General features: G+C 61.4%; 1 protein-coding gene across 1 annotated transcript; it reads left to right on the top strand.

Moving 5' to 3' along the window:
- Positions 1-5,936: 5,936 nt before the first annotated feature.
- Positions 5,937-27,805, top strand: CRB2 (crumbs cell polarity complex component 2). The gene is made up of 13 exons (XM_037036467.1): positions 5,937-6,123; positions 12,324-12,647; positions 15,022-15,217; positions 15,318-15,457; positions 15,930-16,115; positions 16,306-16,419; positions 19,088-19,966; positions 20,055-20,563; positions 21,096-21,261; positions 21,456-22,242; positions 23,073-23,189; positions 23,720-23,837; positions 25,631-27,805. Exons 1-13 carry the CDS (start codon positions 6,012-6,014, stop codon positions 25,853-25,855), a joined length of 3,873 nt encoding a protein of 1,290 aa, XP_036892362.1. The 5' UTR covers positions 5,937-6,011; the 3' UTR covers positions 25,856-27,805.
- The last annotated feature ends 71 nt before the right edge of the window (positions 27,806-27,876 follow it).

Consider the following 27,876-nt stretch of genomic DNA (forward strand, 5'->3'; position numbering starts at 1 on the left):
ATCCCACACCGCCCCTGCCCACCCCCCTAGGACGGGCACTGGGACACAGCCTCTCACAGACTCCTGCCAGGGTGAGAAGAGCGAGGGGCTGAGCCCCCAGCCCCTCTGAGCTGCAAGGGCCCTTGCTGGGAACCAACCCTGGCTGCTCCCACAGGGCACCTGGGTCTCCCAAAGAGGCAGCACTTGGCCCCTTTCAGATTCCAAGGCCCTTGTGACAAGGAGGCAAGGCAGGGTCTCCTGGGCGTTCGTGCTGACCTTGGTCTGGGCCTGAGCAAGGGGATGTGGCTGTTCAGTTCTGGGATTTGGAGAGATGCGATTTGCCCATGTGTGTGTGAGCACCTGTGTATGTGAGTGTGTCTGTGTGTGTATTTAGGTGCTCTGGGAGCATTGCGTGGATGTCTGCGTGCTTCCATCTGGGGAAGCGTGTGTGTGTGTGTTAACTAATCTGTGCATCTGGGGAATCCTGTATGTATGCAGGTGTATGTGTATCTGAGTGTGGGAGCACTTCCTGTGTGGTGTGTGGTGTGTGTATGCTGCATGCGCATGGTGTGCGCGGCATGTGATGTGTGTGTTGTACCGTGTGTGCAGGGGGAACGGACAGAGGCCCAAACGCCAGGCCGGACTTTGCTGGGCGGCTCTGGGTCAGTCCGCCCCACCAAAGCCTCGGTCCCGCATGTGGCAATCATGATGGCTGTTCAAAGGGGCTCAGCTGCCCAGGCAACTGGTGTTTCTGTGGGCCTGTGTGTGTTACAGGTCATCAAAACCCTGCAGGCGGTACTTTGGGCTTGGACTTGCTCCCTCCACCACATTTAAAAGGAAGTGGAGTTCTCGTCTCAGTGTCTGTGTTCGCTGTTCATTTTCTGTTTTCACAGAAATTTAAAAAATTGTGCCATTTAGACCCAAGCCCTTTTCCCAAAACTGTAATTCCACCACGCCCCTCTCTGCAGCAGGAGCTCCCTCACAAGTGCCAAGCAGTCGGCCCTGCCAGCAGTCAGCCTGCCAAGGAGGGCCCCCCTCCCCCGTGCTGTCCCCTGGCCCCAAGCTCTCTAACGGTGCCCCAAGCCCTCTAACCGTGCCCCATCCTCCCAGCCGCCTCCCGGCCGCCTCAGGCCACCCCAGCTCCCTGCGCTCTGGCCACACTCCTGAAGCTGCTGGCCTCCAGGCCTGTGACCGCCCCTCTGTCTGGAATGCTATGTCCCCACCTGGGGGCCCCAGGTGACGTGGGGAGGTGGCTCATGGGAGGCTCCCCCCACCTCAAGTTTTGTAGGAAAGGTGGCCAGATTGGAAAGGTTGCTTGCCCTCTTCCGGTTTGTTTGCTGGCCTCTGTAACTCAGGGAGCTCTGGTCCATTCCTGTTCCCCGCTGGGGCAGCGGTTCCGGCTGGGAGACCGGTGTGACCCTGGGTGGGCCGCTCCCCTTCTCGGCAGGGTGCGGGGTGCGGGGTGCAGGGCGAGGCAGGACAGGCTATCACTACCTCTACTCCTGCAGTCCCTGCCCCCTGCCCCCACCTGCTCCCAGCTCAAGAAATGTTCCCCCTTCCCCCAGCCTCCAAACCCAGTGGCTGGAGGACGAGGTGGCCCAAGACTGTGAGCCGCTAGACTTGGTCTGGGACCTGGCAGGACCCCCAGAGCCAACATCTGAGCAATGGGGAGGGTCCTATCCCGCTCTGGGATGGGGCGGAGACTAGCTGCGGGCGGGAGAGGGAGCCTAGCCTGTCCTGGAGCTCCCTCTAGTGTCATCAGAGGGGCTTGCAGCCTGTCCTTTAGTCGGGAGGACTGGGTTTGCCCAGACCACCAAGCCTGAGCCATCTGGCAAGCTCCTGTCTCCATCCTCACCACTGGGGGTTCACCCAGCTGGGATGTGGGGGTACACTCTGTCTTTCTCCCTCCTTCTCAACCCCAGCAGACACCAAGTTCTGTTGTTTCTGCCCCACGAATGCCCACCCCTGCTTTCCACCCTCCCCTGAGTCCATCCTGACTCAGCCCTGTGACCTTCCCCTGGAGTCCTTCTGCCCCTGCCCCGCTGCAGTGCACTCCCACACTCCTCCCCGAGGGAACTCTGTGACATGCAAGCTGACTGACTCACACACCCCTCTGCCCCGCCCCCCTCTGCCCCCCGCCCCTCCTCAACGCCCTCCATGGCTCCCCAGCGCCTCCAGGACAGAGCTGCCTCCTCGGCACCTCCCAAGCTGTCCTCTGCTGACAGCCTCACCTCTGGTCACAGCTGCTCCACATTTGGACCACAGGCCATGTTCACCCATCTGCAGTCGCTGAAGGGACGATGCTCTCTCTGACACCTGTCCCTGCCCTTGCGAGGTCTGCAGCCAGGTCGCCTTCTGCCTGCTGTCTATCTGGAACACTCCTATTCACACTCCAAGGCCCAGCCTCCTCTGGGAAACAGCAGTCTGGCAGCTGGCCTCTCTGCCCTTGGGGTCCCACCAGGCTCTGCACAAGTGCCTCCCTGCAAAGTCTGTGTGTCTATCTTTCCACTAGATGTGAGCTTCCCAAGAGCCAGGGCTGAACAGCCCTCCAGTGTGTCAATCATCTGCTATGTGCCCTGTCTCTGTGTGTAGGGGGTGGGGGAGTGGGCAGGGTGATGGTGCGGATTTGCTCTGTGGGGTGGGGAGGAGACAGGGGACTCTATTATGAGAACTCTGGGTATCAGGCTCAGGAATGTGGACTTGGCCTGAGGGTACGTAGGAGTTAACAAACAGGTGACACTATGTAGGATTTTGGGAAGTCCCTCTGGCTGTTGGTGTGGCCTCTGCAGCATTGTTTTGGGGGTGGTGGATGCTTTCAGTTTTCATGGGGAGGGGCGCCACAGGCCTTTAGTGGGTGGGGCCTGGGATATGCAGGGCAGTCCCTGAAGCAGAAAGAACACCACTTGACTTTGGAATATCCTGCCCGACATTCATGTTCAGGAAAAAAAGACCTGTCTGTAAGTGTTGGAGTGAGCTCCAGTCTTGCATATAAATACAGAGAGCATTTTTTCATGAATGCTCTAAATTCCAACATACGTTGTATTTGCTAGAAATGTGACTTCCATGTGAAGTGAAGGAAGACTGCTCTTTCTCTTGTTCGGAAGCTTCCCCAGAGTTGTCATAATACTGGAAAATTATGTACTTAATGTCAGCACCACCGTGGTGCTCGCATTGCCGACCTGACATTCTCTTTATCAGCACAGTGGCTGTCGCATTCGGGGGCTTCTATGGGTAGGTGCAAGCTTCTCATTATTTTATTATGTCTCCTAGTGGAGTCAATAAAAGTATTTACTTCTTGAAATACACATCTTCTTAAATTACTTTCCTTATTAGTTTAGCCAAAAACTCACTTAGCTCTTAACATGTGCCAGTCACTGTTCTAAATGCTTCATGAATAATTACTTGTCCAGTCCTCACGACAACTCTACGCAGTAAAATGCTGCATAGAAAATAATCCCCTTTGTACTGGGGAGCTAGCTGAGACACAGAGAGGTTAAGTGACTTACCCAAGGTCACACAGCTGGGCAGTGCAGAAGCCAGGATTTGAACCGGCATCTGTGCACTTTACCACTGGCCTATAATGGCTTGCTCTGAAAATTTAGTCAGAGCATTGGCATGGGTTTCTTTTGGGAGTTATATGTATATGTATGTCACTTCATTTGAGGGTGACAAAGGGGGATGCAAGACATTTGTTGCCAAGGGGGAGTTGAACAGGCTTGAGAATCACAGGTGGGGGGGCTCACGAGAGAGCCTGGGTATAGATGTGCTCACCAAAGGAAGGACAAGTGAGAGGGGCAGGGGTCTGAGAACACACCAAGAGACACCACAACATTTTGGAAGAAAAGAGAGCAAGGAACGGTTAGGAAGGTAGGAGGGAAACCAGGGGACAGACCCTGGTGGGAGCCGGAGACAGTGGGTAAGGCCTCTGGAGACCCCGGGGAAGTCAGGGCTGCGGGTGGTCCCACATTTGGCCACAAGGTGGCGCATGGCGGCTGCGGGACAGGGGCTGGGGGGCGGGGCTTGGATAGGCTCGACCTGAGCCCTTCTAATCTGGGGCGCATTGTAAAGGCTCCCACGTTTGTGTCTGCATAGCCAGAGACTCAGGGGGCTGTGGGAGCCTTGCCATCCTCCTGCCCCACCTGTCCCACCCCGAGGGCTGCTTGGATCCCTTGGGAACTTCTGAAAAGCAGGATGAAGAGAACTTTGCTCTGTCATTTCAGATCACTCGGCAGTTCGCCTTAACCACAGGGAACGCGGTCCAAGACCTCCGGTGGACACCTGCCACTGTGGACGGTACCGGCCCTATAGATGCTATGCTTTCTCCTGTACAGACACCCCTAGAATAACATTCAATTTTGAAACTAGGCACCGCCAGAGATTAGCAACAACAACTACGAATAAAACAGATTGGAACACACTGCAATAAAACTTGCGTGAGCGTGGGGTCTCTTTCATAACAGGTCACTGTTCTGTACTCACCCTTGGGGCCACGTGCGATGACTCGATGCCTAAGCGCTGAGATGAAGTAACGCACAACGGCATGCGGTTTGAAACTGAAGGATTCCATACTTCTCGAATCTTCCACTTAATGTTTTTGGGCTGTGGTTGACCACAGGTAACTGGAGCTGTGAAAAACAAGCACACAGATAAGGAGAACCTTCCGTGGTGGGAACTGTTGTCACTCCCGTTTTACAGATGGGGAAACCGAGGCCCAGAGGCAGCAGTCCTGTGCTGAGAGGGCTCTGCCATCGGTGGTGGAACTGGACTCAAACCCAGAATGACTGAGCTGAGGGGCCAGTGTGGCCCCCGTTGCCCACCAAGCCCACTGCTCTCTCCCTGAACACTCATGGGTGGGCACGAGCAGCCCAGAAGGCTCCTCAGTCTTGGCTCAGGTCTGTCCCTCATCATGCCCTCGGATGTCTGGGGCACATCGTGGAGCCCTGCACAGGGCTGGGTGGCCTGAGTCTGTGGTCACTGCATTGGGCCCAACGGGCATGTACTGGCAGAGGCCAGTGGTGGGTCCAGGAAGCCCCTTTGGCACAGGACCCCCTCCCCTGGAGCCAAAGGCATGGGGGAGAACAGGCTGCTTTTTGAGGTTGTAGTGCCTTTGGGATGAGCTGGATTGCCCGGCCCAGGTCCCCTGAAGAACGCATCCTCTCCACCCACAGGACACTGCCCTCTGCAGCCTGGTGCGAGCAAACACCAAGTGCAGCAGGAGACTGTGAGGTTAGACAACGAGGAGGCCTTCCAGTGGGGGGGGCAGGAAAGCTGGCCTAGTTAGTGCTGCCCTTCCCTGGGATGGACTGCCTTGAACTATGGTGAGGTGTCTGGAGTCGCAAACAGCAAAGGAGAGTGAGGGCAAAGGGGAGAAACGGCTGGTGGGGGGAGTCGGGGACCTTCTCCTGGGGGCTATGGTGGGAGGCGCAGTGCACAGCAGTGAAGAGGAGGGGTGGGACCAAGAGGCACGGAGGAGGAAGAGCTTCGGGGAGCTGCAGATGACTGAAAGTGGAGGGGGGAAGGGGGAGCCGGGCTGCAGGGTGGGGTCCCTTGCATAGGTGGAAGTTAAGTGGGAGGAGCTGGAGCTTCAGAGCCAACCTCGAAGGTCTGGGAGGCTCCTGGTCGCTCAGGCCTGGGCCGGGGGTGGCCCGGCAGGGCGGGATAACTGAGGACCAGTGAGTAGCGGCCTCACCTGGGGAGAAGGCCCCAAGAACTGACATTTCTCTGAGGAGGCTGCTTCAGCACAGCTGGGAGGTGGGGGGATGAGGAGATGGGGGCGTCAGGAGGGACACAGTGGTGGGCACTGCAGTGAGGTCAGACCAGCAGGGGCCTTGGGGAGACTGGGAGGGTCAGACCCCTCCTCCGGAGCCCTCCTGGAGGTGGAGCAGCTTGGGAGGGCCCCGGTTGGGGGAGGAGGCGGGAGAGGAGGGAGGGAGGGGCTGGGCCTCTGTCCACGGCATTAGTGCTGGTTGGAGGGAGAGGGGGGTGCACCGCCGGCCAGGCCTCCTGTTCCCACAGCAGCGAAGCGTGCTGCCATGGCGCTGGGCGGGCCGGGGACGCAGGACCCCAGGCTCTCAGCCCCTTTCTTACTGCTGCTGCTGCTGCTGCTGCTCGGGGCCCCTGCCCTCACCCTCGCCCTGCTGGCCGGTGAGTTGGGGCACAAGCCGTGGGGGGAGGCCTGGGGCAGGGCCTGTCTCCCACAGCAGACACCACAGGCCCTGGGGCTCTCCCTGTGTGTGCCAGCCCCACAGTAGGGCTGGGATGCAGGCCTGAGTCACGGGGTGGGGGGCGTGGGCCATGGAACTCGTGTGGAGGCCAGTGTGTCCTGGACTCGGGGGCTGCTGTGTGTTGGGGGCTTTGTGAGGGGCATGTGGGCCGGTTGTGACCTGGGTGACGGGTGGCCTGTGTGTTCTGGGAGGGGTGCTGGGGCTGGGGACAGCTGGGCTGTGGGGCCTGTGCTAGGCTATGGCGCGCAGGTGGGTGTGTCAGAGTTGTGAAGTAGGGTGAGCTGTCCCGGGTGAGACCGAGCTGCTGCGTCTGAGGCTTCCTGAGTGTGGAGGGTGGTGTCCCAGTGTGAGCTGGGGGTGGGGGGCGAGCTGTGGGGTGGGCTGAGCTGTGTCACAGGAGCCTGGGTGGGGGCAGCAGGCCTCAGCCCCAGGGACTGGGTTGAAGAAGGGAAAGGCCCAGGGGAGCTGATGCCTGCCTGTACCCCCCCACTTGTGGCCCAGCCCTGCCTGCACTAGGGGACTGCAGGTGCTCTGGGGGCCCCAGGGGCTGGCCGGGGGCCTTGGGCCCCCTCCCAGGCATTCCCAAGTGGGGCTGAAAGGGCTTCCCGAAGCCAGACCCCGTTCACCAAGCATTGCTTTTGTCCAAGTGGATTCACGTGTGTGTGCACGGGCCTGGAATTCTTCCTGGGGGATCTGGGGGACGCTTTGTCTCGGTCACTATGGCTACTGGGGCCAGGCCTGGGAAGTCCCCCACCCCCGCCGCCACTGCTGGAGGAGGGAACCAAGGAGGCGGGTGGCTGGGCTCCGCAGTGGCTGGGGAAGCCCCCACCTCCTCAGACTCCCAGGGAGGGGGGCCAAGTCCTCCTACACCCCTTCATCCAGCCTCTCATGGGATCTGGCTCACAAAGCCTTCGTCCCCCACTCCCCATGGGGCCCATGGGGAGAATGAGGACCCTAGTCTGCAGTGGAGGAAACCAAGGCTCAGGGAGGGCTGGGGGCTTATGGGCTGGGTCCCCCCGGCCCCCGCAACTCTGGGGTCCGTGAGAGGATCCGGAACCTGCACCCTACACAAGGGATGAGAGACCCTGGTCTGTGGGTCCGGTGCCCATCCCCTGTGCTACAGTGTGCACACACATGTATGCACACATGCAAACTGAACACACCAATCACATGTGTGCCCACCCTCAAATCACAGCTGTGCACGCACACCACACTTGCAAACTGGCGTGGCACGCACAAGGGCACACACCAGCACCTGAACCGGTGTCCACAGGCAACATGCACACACACACCTACAAGTGCCTGCACCACCAGTGTGCTTCCCTCAATGTGTGTGCATCCCCAGGCAAATGTATGTTCACTCGAATGCTGAGGCAGAGTGAGCACAGAGGGGATCGAAGCCACAGAAGAAAATGGACTCGGGCAGATTCACTCGCCCTACACTACCCTGCCAGGGTCTCCAAGGGCGGCCTCACCCCCAGGGTTTCTGTGGAGGGAACCCCTCCTTGGGGGGCCCTGAAACTGGAGCAGGGGCACGGCAGGTGTGAGCATTTCTGACACCAGCGCCACAGGCCCAACTGCCAGGCAGCACAGGGCCAGATGGCATCACTGGGACAGCTCCATCCTGCAGGGCAAGGGGTTCTGCAGGCCTGGGCCCCAAGCTCTGCAGCCTGCCCCCCACTGGCCCGGGCTCAACCCTCCCCCCCCAGCTCTGCAACAAAGGCCCCACTGGTTGCTAGGAGGGGACCAAGCATCTCGGAGCACAATGTCGCGCATTGGGCTCTCAATCCCTCCTGCTCCCCGAACACCAAGGGAGCCCGGCTGACAAAGGGGCAGCAGTCCGATCCACAGCCAGGCCCCTCCCACTTCCAGAGCTGGGCGGGGGCCTGCAGGACAGTTGGTGTTCACCCCCCAGCTGAGATTTGGTGACGAACAAACGAAGAGCTGCCAGACTAACTGACGCAACCGAATCCGATTCTTGTCTCAGCCCTGCAAGGCCGCCATTCGCAGAGGCCATGAGTGGGGCCCAGGGGGGTGTGGGCTCCTCGCCCAGTCACAGAGTTGGGTGGCAGGGCCAGGACATCACAGCAGACTGCAGTCCTAGCTGATGCAGAGTCACATCTCTGTGCCTGTGTCTGACGGGGACCCACCGACTAACTCGGGGGGCTGAGGAGAATATGACCTGGTCCTTCCACTTAGGTCTGGCGGGGAACCCGTTTCAAAGGAAACCTGAGACAGAAGCCAGAAGCCTGGTCGCAGTTAGAATTGAAATAATTGCTGGTGGCCTGTTGGGCGGCAGGCAAGGGCCCCACCTGCTCCCTCAGACCCTCACGTTGGGGGTGCCTCTCCGCCCTCTGCTCTGGGACCACGGTTTGGAAACGCTGGGGTGTAGCGATGGCAGGCAGGGATCCCCAGCAGTGACTGCTGTGGCCACCATATTGAGATGATGCCTTTCAACCTTCGGGGAAACATCTGTAATCACAGAGTCTTCCAAACCTTCCCGCCTGCACAGTGACTCAGTCCCAGCCCCCGGGGCCTGCTGACAAGAGGCGAATGCTTCCCTTCTCCAGGGGCCCCCATGCCTGCCAGATCTAAAATGTTTCTTCCCTGTGATTTTCAGATGAAATATTTTGTTTTAAAGGGGTAACGCTGGGTAATACAACCATGCGGGTTCAAGTGTGCAGTTCTATGACACACCAGCTGTATGTCATGCACTGTGTGCCGGCCACCCAAAGTCACTGGGTCTATTCTTAAAGATATCCTTCCCCTCTTGCCAAGTCAAGAAGCGCCCCCAATTCCCCCTCAGGAAACAGTGCTCAAGGCACCATCAGGCATCGCAGGCCTGTAGCAGCACCCCAGAGGAGTTACCAAGCACCGAGTGAGCGGGGCCAAAGCCCAGAGGGCTTGGTACTGGCCAGGCTCCAGGTGGACAGGGAGGATGGCCCGCTCTGCCCGGCAGACATTGGACCTGCATTCTCACGGCCGAGCAGGCCTTCGGAGACCCTTCCAGGGCCCAGGGTGGCGGGACGAGGGCTCAGTGGGGGCTCCACCCGCACAAGGAGACGTGTGGGTGTCTCAGGGGTCTACGGAGGATCAGTGTGCCTCTTAGTTTTTGAGGGATGATCCTGGGCAGGTTTGTGATCTCTGGATTGGAAACAGTTTTCTTTACAGCACCCATGTCTTCTGGTTTAAATCAATACAGTAATTAACAAAAGACGAGATGTGCAGGGCAGCCCATGGCACCAGCTCGGAGACACACTCAGGAAACAGTTGCTGTTGTTGAAAGCCAGTCCCTCCCCTCCCGCGGGTTCTGGGCCTTCTCTGGGCTGGGTGGCAGGCCCAAGGGGAGGGGCAATGTTAGTTAATCCCTCCCCTGCTAGGTCATCCCAGGCCTGAGAGGTCAGGAGGGATTTGTAAAGATAAGCACAGGCCCCTCATCACCCTGGCAACAGGCCCCACCCCTCCAGCCTGGCCCCTGGGAGGGCCCTTCCTCTGCCCTTACCTCTCCCCTCAGGCTTGGGCTGGCAGGCCTCCTGGGCTCGCTCCTGTGAGACGCAGAACCCGAGGCCAGCAGTTCCCCAGCCTAGACTACAAAGGAATAATCCCCAGGAAGTATGTTGCAATGCAGATCCCTGGGCCCTGGACCCAGCAGTTCTGAATCTTGCAGTCTGGAGTGGGGCCCAGGAATGAGTATTCTTGATGCAGGCAGAGTGGGGCTGGGTTCCAGAAACTCTGACTGGAGGCTCTGCAGCAGGGAGACCTGGGTTAGGCTTCCAAGTCCTCATGGGCTGTGGGACTGTGCTTCTCCCGAGCCCTGCCTTCCTCAACTGTGGCTCAGACATAAGAGTACCCCCACCTCCTCAGGTAGTTATGAGGATTATATGAGATGACACATGCGGGCTTTGGGGGCTCTTGCATGCCTCCTGGGACAGGCAGCTCCCTCCCTCTCTTCCTGGCTCTGACAAAAACTCCTCCCTCCCAGGTGACAGAACTCATCTCATGGGGTTCTGTCACTTTGGGCCATAGCCCACTTGCACCCACCTTCCCTACTCACACTGGCCCTGGACACCCAGCCTGGTCCTGTTGCTCTGAACTGGAGAGCTCTGAACCAGGGGCAAAGCTCCAGATTGGGGTGCGGCCCCTTGGACCACGTGGATGAGAGGCTGCACCGTGTTGGGATTGAATGGCACAGGACCCAGCAGCCAGGCCCTTCCTAGGGGGGCTCTGATTCCAATGCTCCTCCTCCTGAGCTGGGCTGGGTTACAATGGCCAGAGTCCTCACTGAGGGCCCACTAGGTGCCAGGGCTGCACTGGGGTCACCTCGGTGGCTCCTTACAACACGCCACGAGGTGGGCACTGTTTGCACCCCAAGCCAGGTCTGTCTGGTGCCAAACCTGTTCCTTATGTGAGGGAGCTCGATTCCCTACCCCCATCACATCCTCTCCCCATGCCCAGCACAGCACCCAGCCCCAGGGGACGCAGCCCCCAGAGTGCAGAGTGCAGAGTGCAGGAAAGAAGGGCTGCCCGCCAGCCTTCAGAGAGGCTCAGACACTCCCCACCCTTGTCCGTGAGCCCTGGACTGGGCAGAGGAGTGGTGGGCAGAGAGCATCTGTGGACCCCATGGCTGCCCTAGGTGGTCATCTGGTCCGACAGCATTTGAGACTCTTGCCCCTGCCTGGCCCTGGGTGCTCCCTGGACCCCAGTGTGGGCCCGGGCATCAGTGAGCCATGCTGAGTTGTACCAGGTACTCCAGGGTAGGGTGGCAGCTGGGTCTCCCCCGAGTCTATGTATCGGTCAGCATTCCCAGACCCCTGTCCTCATGGTGCCTGGCCCGGGCTGGGTGGGTGGGGCTGGCCAGTGGACAGCCCTGCCTGGTGGAATGTGGATGACGCCTGAGAGGCGGCCAAGCCTTATCTGGGGGTCTTCACCAGGGTGGGGGAGGAGAGGTGCAGGGCCTGGTTAGTGTCTGGATGACAACTTGATGGGAGAAGGGTCACCTCTCAGAGCCCCAGGTCGGGGCGGGGGTGGGGGCTTCTTCCTGTGGGCAGCTCCCCCTCCACCATCACTTACTGCCCTTCTACAAGTGAGCACCTGACTGCAGCACCTGAGGCTAGAGGCCTAACCTGTCCTACTATGACACTGGGACTTCTAGAGTCTCCTCTTTGGAGTGGGGACCGGATTGGGGAGGAGCTTTGTAGGAGAATGACTAGCCCAAGGCCTGAGAGCTGGCAATTGAGCTGGGCTCTAACCCAGGGCTGTTTCTCTCCAAAGCCCAAGTTCTTACCCCAGAATTACACAGGCAGGCAGGCAGGGAGGGAGGGAAGCTGGCTCTCTACCTGGCTAGGCTTCCAGATCAGTAGGTGACCCTCTAGCAGAGGGAGCTCAGCACAGTGCAGGCAGCACATGGCCAGGGCCAGGGGTTCAGTCCGCAGGTCTCAGTACCTGTCCTGGACCCTATAACCATGGACAGGCTGGCTGCTCATGCAGTTGCTGACGGGGTACAACAAGGGCCAGGCACCACGTGAGAAGCTCCCAGGGCAGTGGGGTGGGGAGAAGGGCCTTTGAAGTCCTTCATCTTCAATTTCACGCAGAGATGGAGTTACCAGACCCCCAGCAGGAGTGGGGGAGGGGGCAGTGAGATGAGCCCCTCCTGGGCCTTCTGGGAGGGGGTGAGCCATAGGTGGGAGACCCCTCCCTGGCGGGACTGAAAGGAGTGAGCAGGCCTGGGGGGCTGCCCAGCACTGACTTGCTGTGTGGTCTCAGGCAAGGGCTTCCTTCCTTTCCTGGGCCTCCATCTGCTTTCTTGTAAAACGGGCTTGCCAGGGCCGGCTCAGAGAGGCGCTGCAGAGATGCCCTGAGCACAGGACAGCTCACTAATCCTGAGCAGGGAGCCCGACATCCCAGGTCCCACTGCTCTGCCGTGGAGGCGGTCCTGAAATGTCCCAGTTCCCCTTGTAGAGGTGGGCAGAACACTGGGCCCTGGCTGGTCGACCCTGGCCCACCCTCCGTCCTGCAGAGTGTGGACAGACCCCTGCTGCCCTGTGGCTCTGGGATCTGGGGATGGAGAGTGTGGGAAGGGTGTCTGGCAGCCCCTGGTCACCCTGTCCTGTCTCTCTGCAGGAACGGTGACCTCGCAGACCCCGAGTGCCTGCGCTTTAGACCCGTGTGCTCCAGGGACCCAGTGCCAGGCCACGGGGAGCGGCGGCTACACCTGCGGGCCCTTGGAGCCCCAGGGCTGCGCTGCCCAGCCCTGCTACCACGGTGCTCTGTGTGTGCCCCAGGGTCCAGACCCCAGTGATTTCCGCTGCTACTGCGTGCCCGGGTTCCAGGGCCCACGCTGCGAGCTGGACATCGATGAGTGTGCGTCCCGGCCCTGCCACCACGGGGCCACTTGCCACAACCTGGCTGATCGCTACGAGTGCCACTGCCCCCTTGACTATGCAGGTAACAGCCTGGGCTGGGCCCAGGGGTCTGTAATGTTGCTGCCGTCAGCGGCTCAGAGTGTGAGCTGAAGTCACGAATTCAGCTTTGGCTTTAGTATAGACACCCCCCCGCCCCGCCCTGTCCCGTCCCGTCCCCGCTTCTAGACACCTGGTGACTCTCGGGTCAGCTGCTCCAGGTCTTGCTACAGAGCTGACGCCTCTGGGGCTGACCTGGCAGCTCTGGGTGAGAGTGTGAATGGGCACGGTACGGAGCATGGCATATAACAGGCACTGGACGCACGTTAGCTCAGTCCCTTCTAGAGTTCATACGTGCTGGGAACAGAGACACCCCTCAGGTGGGACGGGAGGGCAGGTGTGCCTGGTTTGTGTGCACACCTACACCGTGTTTCTCACATCTACTCACTCCAGACCTGTGTCAGGCTGCAGTGGAGACACCTTCGGCTCAAGGGGTGATTTTAGAGTGCGAACACACCCCAGGTACAGTTCGGGTTGTAATGCTGGTCCCATTCACACTGTAAGGCAGACACGGCCCCTGCAGTCTCCAATGGGAAGTGGGCAATAATGTATATACAAGGCCTGGCACTGAGGGAACCTAGTTCCCTCCTCCAGAGGTTGGCCCTGTCCCAGTCCCGTCCATGCTCCAAGGCCAAAGCCATTGGAGTGACTGCCGAGGAGCCGGGAAGGAGGCCGCCACTAGGGACAGGTCTGGAAGGTGGCTGGGTCTAGGGCAGCTGGGAGCCTGTACTACAGACACCCTGGCTTCAGGCACCTCTCTGAGGGCAGAGGGCAGTGTGAGGGCACCTCAGAGCAAGGGGCACAGACTGGGGGGCAGGGCTCCCAGGCACGTGCTTACAGTGGAGCAGTAGGTCTCGGCACACAGATGAAAATGGGCTCTGGAAATGGGCTGCACGTGTCTTTCTCACCATCCGAGGGCCTCAGTGTCTAGGGTAGGTGAGTTGTGCGGTGTGAGTGAGGCCATATAAAGGGCCCGTGTGTCTGCCAGTGTTTGCAGGTGTCTGGGCTCCTGCAATGCCTCTGTGCTCACACACCGAGTGCATGAGGGCCAGCAGGTGTGTGCGCAGGCGTTTGGTGCTCAGATGCTCTGGGGAATGCTTTCTGGGTGAGAAGTAAGCGGGGGCAGTGTCTGTGTGACTCACTTCTCTGCCCCTCCTTCCGTTCCCAGCCAGGCGGGGGAGGCTGGGATTCCAGGCCGTCTGGGCCTGGCTCCCCCTGGCACAGAGGGTGGGAGCAGGGCCAGGGCAGGAGGAGTGCGGGGTCACAGGAAGGAGGGGCTGTTTTGTGCTCACTGAGCAGGCAAGGGGGTAAGGTTCCTGCTGGAGCCAGCTGGGCCCCTGGTCCCCACGACCGATCCCACGCAGGCGGCAGGGGTAGGGCCACTGGAGTCTACAGTGCCATGCAGGCTCCACAATTCAGTCAGCAGTACATTTCCACACTGGGATGGACTCCCCATCCCCCTTCACCGCCACAGCCCCCATGCCCGGAGAGCCACCCAGCCCTCTGGGGGTTGCCCAGGACTGAGAGGGTTCCTGGGACTCAAACTTTCAACTTTTAAAAGCAAGACAGGGCAGGAGAAACCAGGAGTTGCTTCCCTGCTGCAGCATCTCCTGCCAGGCTCTGTCCCTCTCTGGGGTCCGCCCTCACACCCTCTTCAAAGCCAGCAAAGTTCGCCTTTAAAAATGCAAATAGAACCATGTAACTTGGTTGCTCAACACTTGTAGGATAAGCCCAGATTGTGCCACCTGGTCTTCCCAGGCCTGGCCACCCCGCATGCCCGGGGCACCTCCTCCACTCTCCCCTTAGCTCTCTAGCTTCCTGTGCTCTGCCTGGGGCATTCTGCCCGCCCCCAAGCAGCTCTTGACCAACAAACATTCTCTGTTGAACCCAACTACTCAAATAGTTCCCTATCCTAGTGGTTTAGAAAGCTCCCCACTCCCCGCGACTCCCTGCTCACCTCTGTCCTTCAAAAGGCTTTTTCCAAAAACCTTCCCCTGACTCCCAGTTCCCCAGGCCAAGACCCGGGCTCTTGCTTTCACAGAATCCAGTACTTCCTCATTGTTGAGCTTATCAAAATTAAAAATCAGTCCTCCTTTAGTTAACATTGACTTGGAGCCCATCTCCCGGGTTAGATAACTGCAAGCTCAAGGGAGCTGGGATGTCTGTCTTGTTTCTACCCTATTACCACTGTTGGCGCAAGAAACACCTTACTCGGTGTGAATGAATGAGCAGGCTCTCTTCGTGGACTCTCAGCTTCCGCTCCGTGTAATGATGGGAGCAGGTTCGACTAGGCCTTACTTGGCCTCTTTCTCACTCCTTCTGGGTGACCTGCCTCCGTCCTTGTCTCCGGCCCTGTCCAGGCGTGAACTGCGAGGTGGAGGTGGACGAGTGCGCCTCGGCGCCCTGTCTGCACGGGGGCTCGTGCCTGGACGGCGTGGGCTCCTACCGCTGTGTGTGCACGCCGGGTTATGGGGGCACCAGCTGCCAGCTGGACCTGGACGAGTGCCAGAGCCAGCCGTGCGGGCACGGGGGCGTGTGCCATGACCTGGTCAACGGGTGAGCGTGCGGCCCGGTGCGCGAAGGTGGGAAGGCTTCGCAGTGGGCTGGGGACGCGGTGGAGACAGGAGGCTGCAGGCGAGTGCGTGCCCCGCTCCAGGTTCCGGTGCGACTGCGCAGACACTGGCTACGAGGGCCTGCGCTGCGAGCTGGAAGTGCTGGAGTGCGCGTCAATGCCCTGCGCGCACAATGCGTCCTGCCTCGAGGGCCTCGGAAGCTTCCGCTGCCTCTGCTGGCCAGGTGCGTGCGTGGGTGCGTGTGTGCGTGCGTGGGTGTGCGCGAGAGGGCGCATGCGCAGGCTGGTGGACGGGCATGGCCTGGGGCGGTGGGAGCCGTGTGCAACTGAGCGCATGCGCTGGGAGTGGACCGAGTTTCCTGATCTGAAAAATGGGGCTAATCGTACCAGCTGCCCACAGGGTTGCCGTGAGACAGTACAGGTGCAATGCTCACGGAGCTTTGGCATGCGGCCTGGCACGTGCAGGCCGTGCAGTCTCTCACTTCTGGTAATGCTAGTAAGATGATGCTGAGCTGATTAAGGCTGCCAGGGTCATCCTTACCCCCTCGATGAGTCTCCCTCTCTTCTGGGATGTGGGAACATGTTCTGAGCTGTTGTCCCATCTTGGCCTTAGGCTGGCCTGGCGTCTGTGGGGCAGGGCTGGGGTGCTGCCTGAGGGGTCCATGTGACCTGATGTCTGCGTGTGTGTGCCCTTAGGCTACAGCGGTGACCAGTGCGAGGTGGACGAGGACGAGTGTGCGGCAGGCCCCTGCCAGCACGGGGGCCAGTGCCTGCAGCGCTCGGACCCTACCCTCTACGGGGGTGCCCAGGCCGCCTTCCCCGGCACCTTCAGCTTCCGCCATGCTTCCGGCTTCCTGTGCCGCTGCCCTCCGGGCTTTGAGGGTGAGCTCCCATCCCCTTTCAGGGCAGCAGGTCTGCCCGTATCCAAATGCACCGGGGTGGGGTGGGGGCGCGGTGCCGGGCTGGGTTCAAGTGCGTCTCTTTGGGCCTCAGTCTCTCCAGCTATAAGGCCCCTCCGGGTCTAGTCTGGCTCTGAGGGCACAGGTGGGAACCATAGCTGGGCCTCTTGCAGGGGACGACTGCGGCGTGGACGTCGACGAGTGTGCTTCAGGGCCGTGCCTCAGTGGAGGCCGCTGCCAGGACCTGCCCAATGGCTTTCAGTGTCACTGTCCAGATGGCTACACAGGTACTGGGGTGGGGTGAGCACTGGGGCAGGCAAGGTCGGAGCCGGTGGGTGTGGGGTGAGAAGGTTCCTCTGGCTGATGTGTGGAGGCCAGACTGATAGGGTATGAGATTAGAGAGGAGGTGGGCACAGTGGCCCAGGCGAGAGCCAAGTTGGGATGCATCTGGGCTTTGGAGGTGGGAGTGGAAGTAACCAATCAGGCTGAGAAAGATTTAGGAGGGACACTGCATAGGTCCTGACAGTTATCCAGGTGTGAGTGGAAGGCATCATGGGTGCCAGCTGAATTTCTGTCCTGGGTGATGTTGGATCAGCCTTGTCCACACTGAGGCGGAGTGACTGTGGATCACCCCCAGAAGGAGCCTGGGTGGGGGCTGCTGGACAGTCTGGGGCCCAGGGGTGTGGCCTGAACTGGGGTGGGAGACTGGGTAGCCCAGGTCATCTGGGAGAGTGTGGTGTGATGGGCAAAGAGAACCCCAGGCACCTGACATCAAAGGGCTGGGCAGAGGCCTAGGGGCCTATGGGAAGGACACAGGCACTTTGGCCAGGGCAGAGAAGGTAAAGGGGGGGCATTACAGATAGCCGGGGGCAGTGTCTGGAGAAGGAGGAGCTTGACCTTTGGGGAGCTGGGGCTTGTTAAGCAGGAGCTGGGGGGACAGAAAGCGTCTCTCTGCCTCGGGTGCAGCAGATTCATGGACACACAGACACCCTCCCACTTGGACACTGGCGAACCCAAGGCAGTTCTCACTCACCAAGGGTCCCCACTCCCTCTGGAATGCCTGTGACACTCCCCCCACACTGCCCACATTCCTGTGTGGGCACACTGCCTGCTCAGCCCAGCAGGCTCCTGGGCACAGGCTCACATGCCCAGGGGGAGGGGCGGTGATCACCACCATCCCCTCTACCCTTCACCCACCGAAAGGCACTGGGACTCAGTGTCTCCACCCTTGGGTGGCTCCTCTTCTGCTCCCGTGGGCTGTGGCTCCCCAGTCCTGACTCTGGGGTGCCCGGTGCACAGTGAGTCCACCAGACATGCCCTGTCTTTGAAGAAAGGTCCCTGTGGATTTTGTTGCTGCCTCCCCACAGCCCCGTGAGGTGGGGGTTTCAATCCCCTTGGATAGGGCTACGGAGGCTCTAGAGAGGGGGTGTTATCCCCCCCGATTCCCCAGCATCAGCAGGAGTTGAGCTCAGCAGATGACTGACAGCGAGGTCAGGCACCAGGAGGGGGACCCCCGGCTGTGGGCCTGGGCTCCTTGCCACTGTCCATCCCCATCCTCCCTTTGGGTCAGGCTTGGCATGGGGGAGGCCAGAGCCGGGCATTCCTGAGCTGGCCCTGAAGGAGGCAGCCAGCCCAGGCAGGGAGCTCTGCTCCCCAGCTGCTCTCCAGCCACAGTGCCCGCTCGGCACTCCCAGATATCTGGGGAAGTGCAATGGGGCTGCGGGCTCCGTGGACCTTCCTGGGGGGCCTGTGGCTCCTGGCAGGTACGGGAACAGCGGTGGCTTTGGGCAGGGGGAGGTGGAGCTTGCTGTCATCGGAAGGAGACTATGCTGTTTGTGGGCTGACTGGTGGCTTCTTTGGACCCAAGTTCCTCCAGCTGGGATACAGGAGTGGGGCTGGCCTTGGGGTTTGTGGGGGCTCTGGCTGAGCTGGGGTTGGGCTGTGAGCGCTTGGCCCAGGCCAGGGCCAGAGCACCTGGCGTGGGAGCTCTTAGAGGGAAGGGTGAGGTGGCCCCTTCACAGCCTGTGTGGGGACCCTAGGGTGGAGGAACTGGGAGGTTAGAGCCTGGGGAGCGCCACAGGCGCATACACTCACCTCTTCCCGCTCCTCCATTTCATGGACTCTGTCCGCAAAAGCCACACTGGGCCCTTGCTGGCTCCTAGCTCCTGGGGCCAGGCTCCTGGGGGAGGTCTCAGCTGCACAGACACTTTTCACACAGGGTACTGGGGCACTGTGCCAGGAAGTGGGCAAGGAGTTGGGAGTGACACAGTAGCTTGGGGCTGGGAGTCAGAGGCAGCCTCTTAGGGGATTGGCCCTTTGAGTTTGGGCTTTGCAGGATGAGTAGGAGTTTGAAAGGCAGGGTGAGGGAGGATGAGGCATTCTAAGCAGAGGGAACAGTGTGAGCAAAGCCCCAGAGTCTGGACTTTCCAGGCAAAGCTTGGAGGAACAGGTAGTTCGAGGTTTGGAGGGAGCAGGGTTGAGACTGGAGTGATTGGCAGCGTCCGACCCATGAGGAATCTCAAATGCTAGGGGGAGTGATTGGACCTTAAGCAGCAGTGGAGTCTGGCCAGGTGATCTTTAGAAATGGATCTCTGGTTGCTTGTAGGGGTGGATGGTGGGGGCAGGGGACTCTGAAGTCAGGCAGACTGGAGGAAGCCAGACTGTGGCTCAGAGAGCAGGTAAGGCAGGGGGGGTGCGGTGGGAGAAAAGGCAGATGGGAGAGTGTTTAGGAGATTGAATCCACGGGGCATGGAGACTCACTGGATAGAGCAGAGAAGGGGGTATCGTGGATTCCAGCCTCCGGGGACTTCTGGGGACCATGAAAAATCTGTCAGGAATTGGGAATTGGTTTGGTTGGCAGGTACTGAGGTCCCAGTCCCAAGAGGCATGCAAGCTCTGGGTCGAGACTGTGGTTCTGGCCTTGGGTGCTGAGCCGTGGCCTGGTCTCTCCCGAAGGCCTGACATGCCAGGAGAATGTGGATGAATGTCTGTCGGAGCCCTGCCTCCATGGTGGGGCCTGCGATGACATCGTGGCGGGCTACCTCTGCCGCTGCCCTGAGGCCTGGGGCGGGCATGACTGTTCTGTGCAGCTCACTGGCTGCCAGGGCCACACGTGCCCACCGGCTGCCACTTGCAGCCCTACCTTCGAGTCTGGAGTCCACAGCTATATCTGCCACTGCCCACCTGGTTCCCACGGACCTTCTTGTGGCCAGAACACCACCTTCTCCATGGTGGCCGGGAACCCTGTGCGGGTGTCGGTGCCCGTCGGTGTCCGCCTGGGTCTGGCACTGAGATTTCGCACCACGCTGCCTGCTGGTTCCTTGGCCACTCGCAGTGACATGCAGGGCAGCTTGAAGCTGGAGCTGGCACTGGCAACAGCCACACTTCAGGCCACACTCTGGAGCCACGGCGATGCTGTACTTGTCCTGAGGCTGCCAGACCTGTCCCTAAATGATGGCCAGTGGCACCAAGTGGCGGTGACACTTGGCCTTGGGATCCTGGAGCTGCGGCTCTGGCACGTGGACTGCCCTGCCCAGCTCTGCGTGGCCTCCAGTTCTACGGCCCCAGTTCCTACTGCCTCCACTGCCGTGCCGCCTGCCGGGTCCTGCTCTGTCCAGCTGGGTGGCGCAGGCTTTGCGGGCTGTCTCCAGGATGTACATGTGGATGGGCACCTCCTGCTGCCTGAAGATCTTGGGGAAAATGTCCTCCTGGGCTGCAAGCGCCGTGAGCAGTGTCAGCCCCCACCCTGTGCCCACGGTGGGGCCTGCGTGGACCTGTGGACCCACTTTCACTGTGACTGCCCCCGGCCCTACAGTGGTCCCACATGCACTGATGGTGAGGAGCAAGCCAAGTGGGCTCTGGGGCAGAGGTCCTGCCTCCCCCAGCCCACAGGCCTCATGCCTGGCACCCTCTCTCCCTGCAGAGGTTCTTGCTGCCACGTTTGGCCTGGGGGGCACCCTGAGCTCTGCATCCTTCCTGGTCCACCAGCTGCCAGGCCCCAACCTCACTGTGTCCTTCCTCCTCCGCACTCGGGAGCCCGCTGGCCTGCTGCTCCAGCTTGCCAATGACTCAGCAGCTACCCTGACCGTGTTCCTGAGTGAGGGCCAGGTCTGGGCCGAGGTGCTGGGCAGTCCCGCTCTGGTGCTTCCTGGGCCCTGGGACGATGGGCTCCGCCACCTCGTTATGCTCAGCTTCTGGTCAGACCACCTGCAGGGCTCGACACAGCAGGTGCATGTAGGCGGGCGACTCCCCCCTGCTGATGCCCAGCCCTGGGGGGGGCCCTTCCGAGGTTGTCTCCAGGACCTGCGACTCAATGGCCTCCACCTCCCCTTCTTCCCTCCACCACTGGGGAACTCAAGCCAGCCCAGGGAGCTGGGCAGCAGGCAGTCCTGGAACCTCACCGTGGGCTGTGTCTCTGAGGACATGTGCAGTGTGAGTGCCCTGTATCTCCAGGGTGGCATGTCTTTCTCCCGGTGAGGAGCGCACCCTCCCCAGGACCCCCCAGTCAGAGAGTGGCGGCAGTGAGGGATTCCTATTCATCTGCTCTCCGGCCCAGATGCTCTTGCCCTCTGGTGGTCCCCATGCCTCTCGCCCAGTCCTTGTCTGAGGCAGACACCCTGAGCCTGGCAGAGGCTGGCTGTCTGAACCTGTATGCAGGAACTGTTGGGGGAGGGGGGCAGGGCTCCCTTGGCTCACGAGCAAAGCACCAGCCCGGGAGTGGAAGAGCCTGAGTGTGGACTCGGGTTCCTGCATTTGCTGGCTGAGTGACTCGGGCAGGTGGCTTCTCTGTGTGCCTCAGTTCCCTGGTCTGGAAAATGGAGGTGTTAGTGGCTTCCTCTCTGTCTGTCTGTGAGGAGGGAATGCGTCCATAGCAGGTGCTCACCTGAGAACCACTGCAGGGACGGCTGTGGTGGGGTGGTGTCTCTGCAGGCCCCAGCCAACCCCTGCCCTGATTCTCCTGCAGCCTGACCCCTGTCTCAATGGTGGGACTTGCCTGGTTACCTGGAATGACTTCCACTGCACCTGCCCTGCCAACTTTACAGGGCCCATGTGTGCCCAGCAGCTGTGGTGTCCTGGCCAGCCCTGCGCCCCACCTGCCACCTGCGAGGAGGTCCCTGATGGCTTTGTCTGTGAGTGTGTACCCTGGGCAGCTCACATGCTGTGTCCTGGACACGCAAGCTGGGTTAGATCCCACCCCGGACCTCGAGGCTCATAGAAGAGCAGGATGCCGACAGTTTCAGCCCAGTGTAGCTGGACCACTGCACCCAGAGGGACAGGCTTTCTGGAGGAAGAGAGCATTCACCGGCACTCCCTGTCTCCGCAGGTGTGGCGGAGGCCACGTTCCGAGAGGGCCCTCCTGTCGCATTCAGTGGACACAATGCATCCTCAGAGGGTGAACTCAGTGGTCTCTCTCTCGCCTTCCGCACGCGCGATCCAGAGGCCGGGCTCCTGCGCGCCACCGTGGGCGCCCTCGCAGCTGTCTGGCTGGCGGTACACAACGGCTCGCTGGCGGCCGGCGTGCGCAGCGGCCCTGGCCTGCCGAGTGCGGTGCTGCCCGCGCCCAGGCCGCACGTGGCCGACGGCGCCTGGCACCGCGTGAGCCTGGCCATGGAGCGCCCCGCAGCCCCGGCATCGCGCTGGCTGCTGTGGCTGGACGGTGCGGCAACGCCCGTGGCGCTGCGCGGCCTGGCCGGTGACCTGTCCTTCCTGCGAGGCCCAGGAGCAGCGCGCGTCCTGCTGGCGGAGAACTTCACTGGCTGCCTGGGCCGGGTGGCGCTCGGAGGCCTCCCGCTGCCCCTGGCGCGCCCGCGCCCCGGCTCCACCCCCGGGTCCCGAGAGCACTTCTCGGCCTGGCCCGGAGCGCCGGACCCGCACCTTGGCTGCCACGGCGAGCCCGTGTGCGTCTCCTCGCCCTGCCTGCACGGCGGCGCCTGCCGCGACCTCTTCGACGCCTTCGCCTGCGCCTGCGGCCCGGGCTGGGAGGGCCCGCGCTGTGAGGCCCACGCCGACCCGTGCCGCTCCGGCCCCTGTGTCCGCGGCCGCTGCCACCCGCACCCCGACGGCCACTTCGAGTGCCGCTGCCCGCCGGGCTTCGAGGGACCTCGCTGCAGGTGCGGGGGCGGGTCAGCCGGGTTCCGTGGGTCGGTGGGGTGACCGGAGCGGGCATGTGTTTGCCCGTGAGAGGCCGGCGGGGAGGGGTGGGCCAGGGTCGGGCAGAGGGTTTGTGGCCAGCCCCTTCCCTCCTCTGAGCCTGCGTGCCCTCACTGTGAACAGGAGCCACAGCCCTTAGACTTGCCAGATAAGATACAGGCCACCCGGATAAATTTGGATTTCAGATAAACAGCCTCTTGTCTGGGTGTGGGCAGTGGGGAAATGCAGAGCTGGTCTTGGGAGGAAACCTTGGCTGAGGCTCTCCTGCCCAGCTGCCCCCACTGGCCTTCACCCGTTAGTCCTGCGGGTCCGGGCAGAGTGAGATCGTCCCGTTCATTCTGGTGCTGACACCCATTCTCTTTGGAGCCACGCTGATGGCGGAAGGTTGTCGGGCGGAGGGCCGACTTCCCCTTCTCTCCCCGATACCCTGCGCCCCCCCCCCCCCCCCGACCCCCACATGTGAGGCCCAAGTTTCATGTTTAGGAATCTGCTTTTGCTCCAAGGAGAGTCCTTTTCCCATTGTGTCGGTTTCTCCAAGGACTGGACCATGGGAGAGAGTCCCAGGCTGGGTGGGGAGGTCGCACACCTCGGGTGGGGCCGGAGCGGCAGAGCGCCGCCCCGAGTCCCATCCCTTCCTCCTCACACTTCCGTGACTGACACCAGGGACTGCAGGAGGTGCGCCCTGAATCCCACAGATGACAACACAGAGGCCCCGTGGCCTGTGGTCACGGTGGGGGTGGGCAGGCCCCTGGCGTTCTGCCCCCAGTCCAGCTCCGTGCTTTCTCTCCAGGCGGCCTGTCGTGCCGGAGGACTGCAGCCTGAACACCACCTGCCTCCACGGCGGCCCCTGTGAGGGTGGGCCTCGGGCTGTCAACTGCAGCTGCCAGGAGGGCTTTGCTGGCCAGAGGTGGGTTTGGGGGGTGAGGGGGGTCTGGGAGGCTGGCCGGGCGGGGTGGGTGAGGTGGGGTACTCACCTTCTGAGCCTCCGCTGTCGTCACAGTGCCAGACAGGCCTCCCTGGTCACTTCCGGGAGCTTCCAGGACCATCCTCTGCTGTGTAGACGCGGGCAGGGAAGCAGTTGCCTAGAGAGGCTTCTCAGAGTGCCTTGCACAGGCACCTGCGCCAGGACCCACTGCCTCGGGGGGCTGCAGAGGTGCAGGTTCTGAGTCCCCGCAGACAGGGAGTCAGCCCCTGGGGCCTTTACACAGGCTCTCCTGTGCTTCTGGGGGAGTGAGAGTCATTTTTGTCATGAATGCTGGGGCAAAGGTGGGTGGCAGGTGACAGAGGTCACACTGAGCCTGGGTACCTGGCAGGGCTCTGCCAGGCAGGGACAGTGATGCCTGTGAAGGGGGTTTGAGGAGCTAAGTAAAGCAGCCGGGGGAACGGGTGTGGGAGGAAGCCGTTCCCTCCACCCCGACCCTCTTCTCTGCCTCCTAGGTGTCAGATCTCCTGTGAAACCAACCCCTGCTTGAACGGGGGCACCTGCCAGGTGGCTGGTGGCGTGTATGAATGCATCTGCAGCCCGAGGTTCTCTGGCCAGTTCTGCGAAGTGGTGGTGAGTTGTGCCGGAGGTGGGGGGCATGCTGCAGCTGTTCCTGGACCAGCCTGTCGTGGGGTGGGCAGCAGCAGGGGAGACTCAGGTCCCTTCCGTGCCCCCCCCCAGCAGGAGGCATTGTCATTCTGGGGAGAACTTGGGGGCCCCTACCACTCCTCTAGGGACTGGCGGTGAAACATCTGGGCTCTCCAAGTCCGACCTGGGACAGGATTCAGGGCCCACAGGATCTCGGAATTCTGGGATTCGGTGAACACGAGTCTGTGATTTCCAGGGGTGTCTGGGCCAGGGTTCTAGAGCAGGAAGGCTCAAGGAGCCTGGGGTTCGGAGCCCAGGGCTTGGCCGCTGTGCAGGCAGCCACTGACCCCAGGGGACTGAGAGGGTCCCACAGGCAGCTTGAGCTTGAACCTGTCCACCACCCCTTCCCCACCAGGGGCCGGGGTTGGCCCAGCAGTGAGCCCATGGTTGGGGTGGGCGAGTGCGGGAGGGGCAGTGGGCAGAGGCCACTGGGCAGAGGAAGCCTGGGCAGAGGCCTTGATCTCCACAGGCTTCTGGCAGCCTGGGTCATAAACCTGCAAATCCCTTCTGCTTCTGGGGACTGTTTCCTTTCAAGTGGAACTTTTACAGCCTCTGGCTCCCAGCCCGTCTTCCCAGAGCAGGGAGATAATGGCTTTACACCTCTCCCAGAAGGGCCTGGGGTGCGCGGGCTGGTGAGCGCCCACTCGGGGCTGGACCTGGACTGGCTTTTATCTCCAGCCTTGGGAGCCTTCTCCAGGGCTGTGTCCTGGGGCTTGGGCAGGTCCCAAGTGGGCTCAGAGGCCTCTCAGGACGGAGGGAACCTCGTGGCTCTGGCTTCCTGTGATTCTGAGACTTCAGAATTGCAGCCTTGTAGGATCTTTGATGGGAGCACCCGAGGAGTCAGAGAGGAGGGTGCCCCCAAAGCCTGGTCTGGCCTCCCTGGTTGGGGGCTGGGCAGGCCCTGCTGGATTCTGGGCGCATCACTGCCTATCAGTCTCTCTGGTTGCTGCCTGAGGTCCCTCCCACTTTGGGGTTAAGCATGGTTGGTCTCCATAGACTCTCTGAAACACCAGGCCACCCTTCAGGGTGGGGAGGGGTCTAGTCCCCATGGCCTCAGATTGAATGAGTTTATTGTGGGGAGGAGGTGGCCAAATGGCCAGGCTGGGCACAGAGACTCAGGGTGGCCAGTGATGGAAGGGCATGGACAGGAGTTTGAGGCTGAGGGAGATGGCAAGGGGTTGGGGGCAGACAGAGAAGTGCCAGTCCCAGTGTGCTACCAGCTGGTCTAGTGTGTCTAGGGAATCTGGGCACAGCCTGTCTTCTCACCTACTACTTACTGAGTACCTAATGTGCAGGCCCTGCTCCGGGCACTTTGGAAACACCAGTGGACTGGACAGACATACTCGGGGCTCTGGGAGGTGAGGGGAGGCCTCTCCCTGCTTCATCATGCGGGGTGTGGTGTCTGTGGAGTCCCACGTGGCCCCCCACATGGCCCCCCCACATGGGGGGCTTGGCTCAGACTAGGTGTCCATCAGTGTGTTCTCTCCTGGCCAGAGCCCTTTGTCATATAGGACTCCCCTTGCAGTGGCTCTGACGGGCGGCTCCCTGGCACCTGCTTGCACACCCTGGGGGGCTGGGGCTCTCACTATCTCCCAGGGAAGCCTGTCACTACTCTCATTTTCTCTGAGAAGTCCCAGGCCCCGCACCCCTCTCCCCCCCCCCCCGCTCTCTCCTCCCCTCCCCCACCACCTGAGGCTTCCTTGTCGCATGTCTTGCAGAAGGGGCTGCCGCTGCCGCTGCCATTCCCGCTGCTGGAGGTGGTGGTGCCCGCAGCCTGCGCCTGCCTCCTCCTCCTCCTCCTGGGCCTCCTCTCAGGGATCCTGGCGGCCCGGAAGCGCCGCCAGTCAGAGGGCACCTACAGCCCGAGCCAGCAGGAGGTGGCCGGGGCCCGGCTGGAGATGGACAGTGTCCTCAAGGTGCCGCCCGAGGAGAGACTCATTTAGGCCTCCCTGGCTACCAGCTCCAGCACCCGTGAGGTCATGAACAGTTTCTGCCTGGACACCAGAGGAAGCCACTTCCAGGAGCCAGCGGGGAAGTGGCCCCTGCTACCAGGCCTGGGGGCGCTGCTGCAGGGCACAGGGTACCTGCTGGGGAAGTGTCCTCTTTGCTGGCAGCCCCTGCCTCTGTCCCTCTGTGGAGGGAGGAAAAGGGGACCACTCAGGGCAGCAGAGGGGCTGGGTAAGGGGTGCGGCTGTGCAGGCAGGGCACACGTGGTGCACAGGGTGTGTCCAGGGTACGTCTGTGTACGCCTGGGGATTGTTGGTCTGCAGACACTGGCGTGTGTGTGTGGGGGGCTGGGCTTGAGGGCACACCCACATTTTTGCTGTGTGCACACAACTGTGTGGTGGGTGCAGGCCATCCCACGGAGGGAGGCTGGGTTGTGGGGACCACTGCACAGCTCTGGGGCGGGGCAACCCAAGGCCGCACTCCTCCTAGAGGCCAGGCCGGGGCTTGCCAAAGGACGGGGCCCCAGCTCCCTAATCTCCCACCTCTGGGGGCTGCCCCTCCCTGGGTCGAAGGCCGAGGGGAATAAGGGAGGCAGTAGCCAGAGGCCACATGGACTCCTGGCTCCCAGAACAGATGCTGCTTTGGGCAGACGAGTCTCTGCCTTGAGCCAGAGCCAGGCCCCCTCAGGAACACAGATCATAGCCAGGGCAGAGGGAGGCACAGAGAGCAGAGCACAGGCTGCCCAGGGTGTGTGGGGGTCGTGCAGCCCCTCCTCCGGGTCGGTCATCTGTAGGTAGAGTGGGGAGCGCGGCCCCTGTGCACCCCACAGGGCTGCTGTGAGCATTGGCGGTGGGGATGAGAACTTGCCGTCGTTAAATGCTGGCCCGCTGGGAAGGGCTGTCCTTTGAGAAGTCAGGAATTGAAGGAACGACCCCTCTCCCACCCCTCCCAGCCCTCCCACCTCTGGGTTCTCCAGCTCCTCAGGAGCCAGCGCTTTCCTCTGAAGCCTCCATGGAGACGCTCCTTCGCCTGCAGGCAGTTCCCTCTGTGCACGGCTTCCAGAGGATGGGGTGGACTCCAGGAAGCCCTCAGCTTCGAGCTGAGAATGCTGGCGCCACTGGGCCGGCTGCTCCTGCAGACAGACACACGCAGGAAGAACTCGCTGCTTTGCCGCTGTCTCCTCCTCTGTGGTGCCACCACACTGGGGCCTCTGATCCCTGAGGGCACCTGCCTACGGGCATGAACTTCTAGGTGTCCCCTGAACTTGTTCCTTCCTGGATCCTGGGAGCCCCCAATGCCATTGGTGACTGGTGACCTGCAGCCCTGCTCTGTGGACCCAGCAGGCCTGTGACCAGCTCAGCGGATGCCTTGCTTGGGAGGGGAGGGGCCCAGTTGGGCTCAGAGGCCCCAGTGGGAACAGGTTTGAGTGGGCCAGGGGCAGACCTCCCCTCACTGCCCTGAGCCTGGCACTGCCTCTATGGAAGGGGTGCTGAAGATGGCTGAGGCCTCCCTCACCCCGACTTCCTCAAGGACACAGGGATACCAGACTTCTCCCCAAGAAGGTTTATTGAACACACACACACACACACACACTCCTTCTTTGGGTTTGCAGGTTCACCCTGGCACATAAAGAGACAGCAGTGCCACCAGATGCCACACGGCTACCAGATGCCGCCACACAGCCAGCGATCATGGGGTGGGCTGTCTCATCACCAGTAGTGATCAGGGGCCCGCCCAGGATGGGTGGGTCTGGGGTCTGTTTGGAAACACCTGAGTGCCCTGGAGGTCCCCATAGGCCTGGATGTGGCACACCTCCCCCGACCCCACCCTGTGGGAGCAGACCTCGTGGCCAGGCCTCCACCCAGGGCGTGGCCCCCAGCTTCTCAGTTACTAGGGTTCCCTGGGGTCTAGGGACCTCCAGGGAGCCCTTGCCCCGTCAGACACCTCTGCGACTGTCTGACTATCCACAAATAGGAAATGAGAAATAGGTCAAAATGCTCACAATTTCCTGCATGTC

Source organism: Sturnira hondurensis, unplaced genomic scaffold (assembly GCF_014824575.4).
Source record: "Sturnira hondurensis isolate 20B ecotype Veracruz unplaced genomic scaffold, ASM1482457v3 Scaffold0022908, whole genome shotgun sequence".
NCBI classification, from domain to species: domain Eukaryota; kingdom Metazoa; phylum Chordata; class Mammalia; order Chiroptera; family Phyllostomidae; genus Sturnira; species Sturnira hondurensis.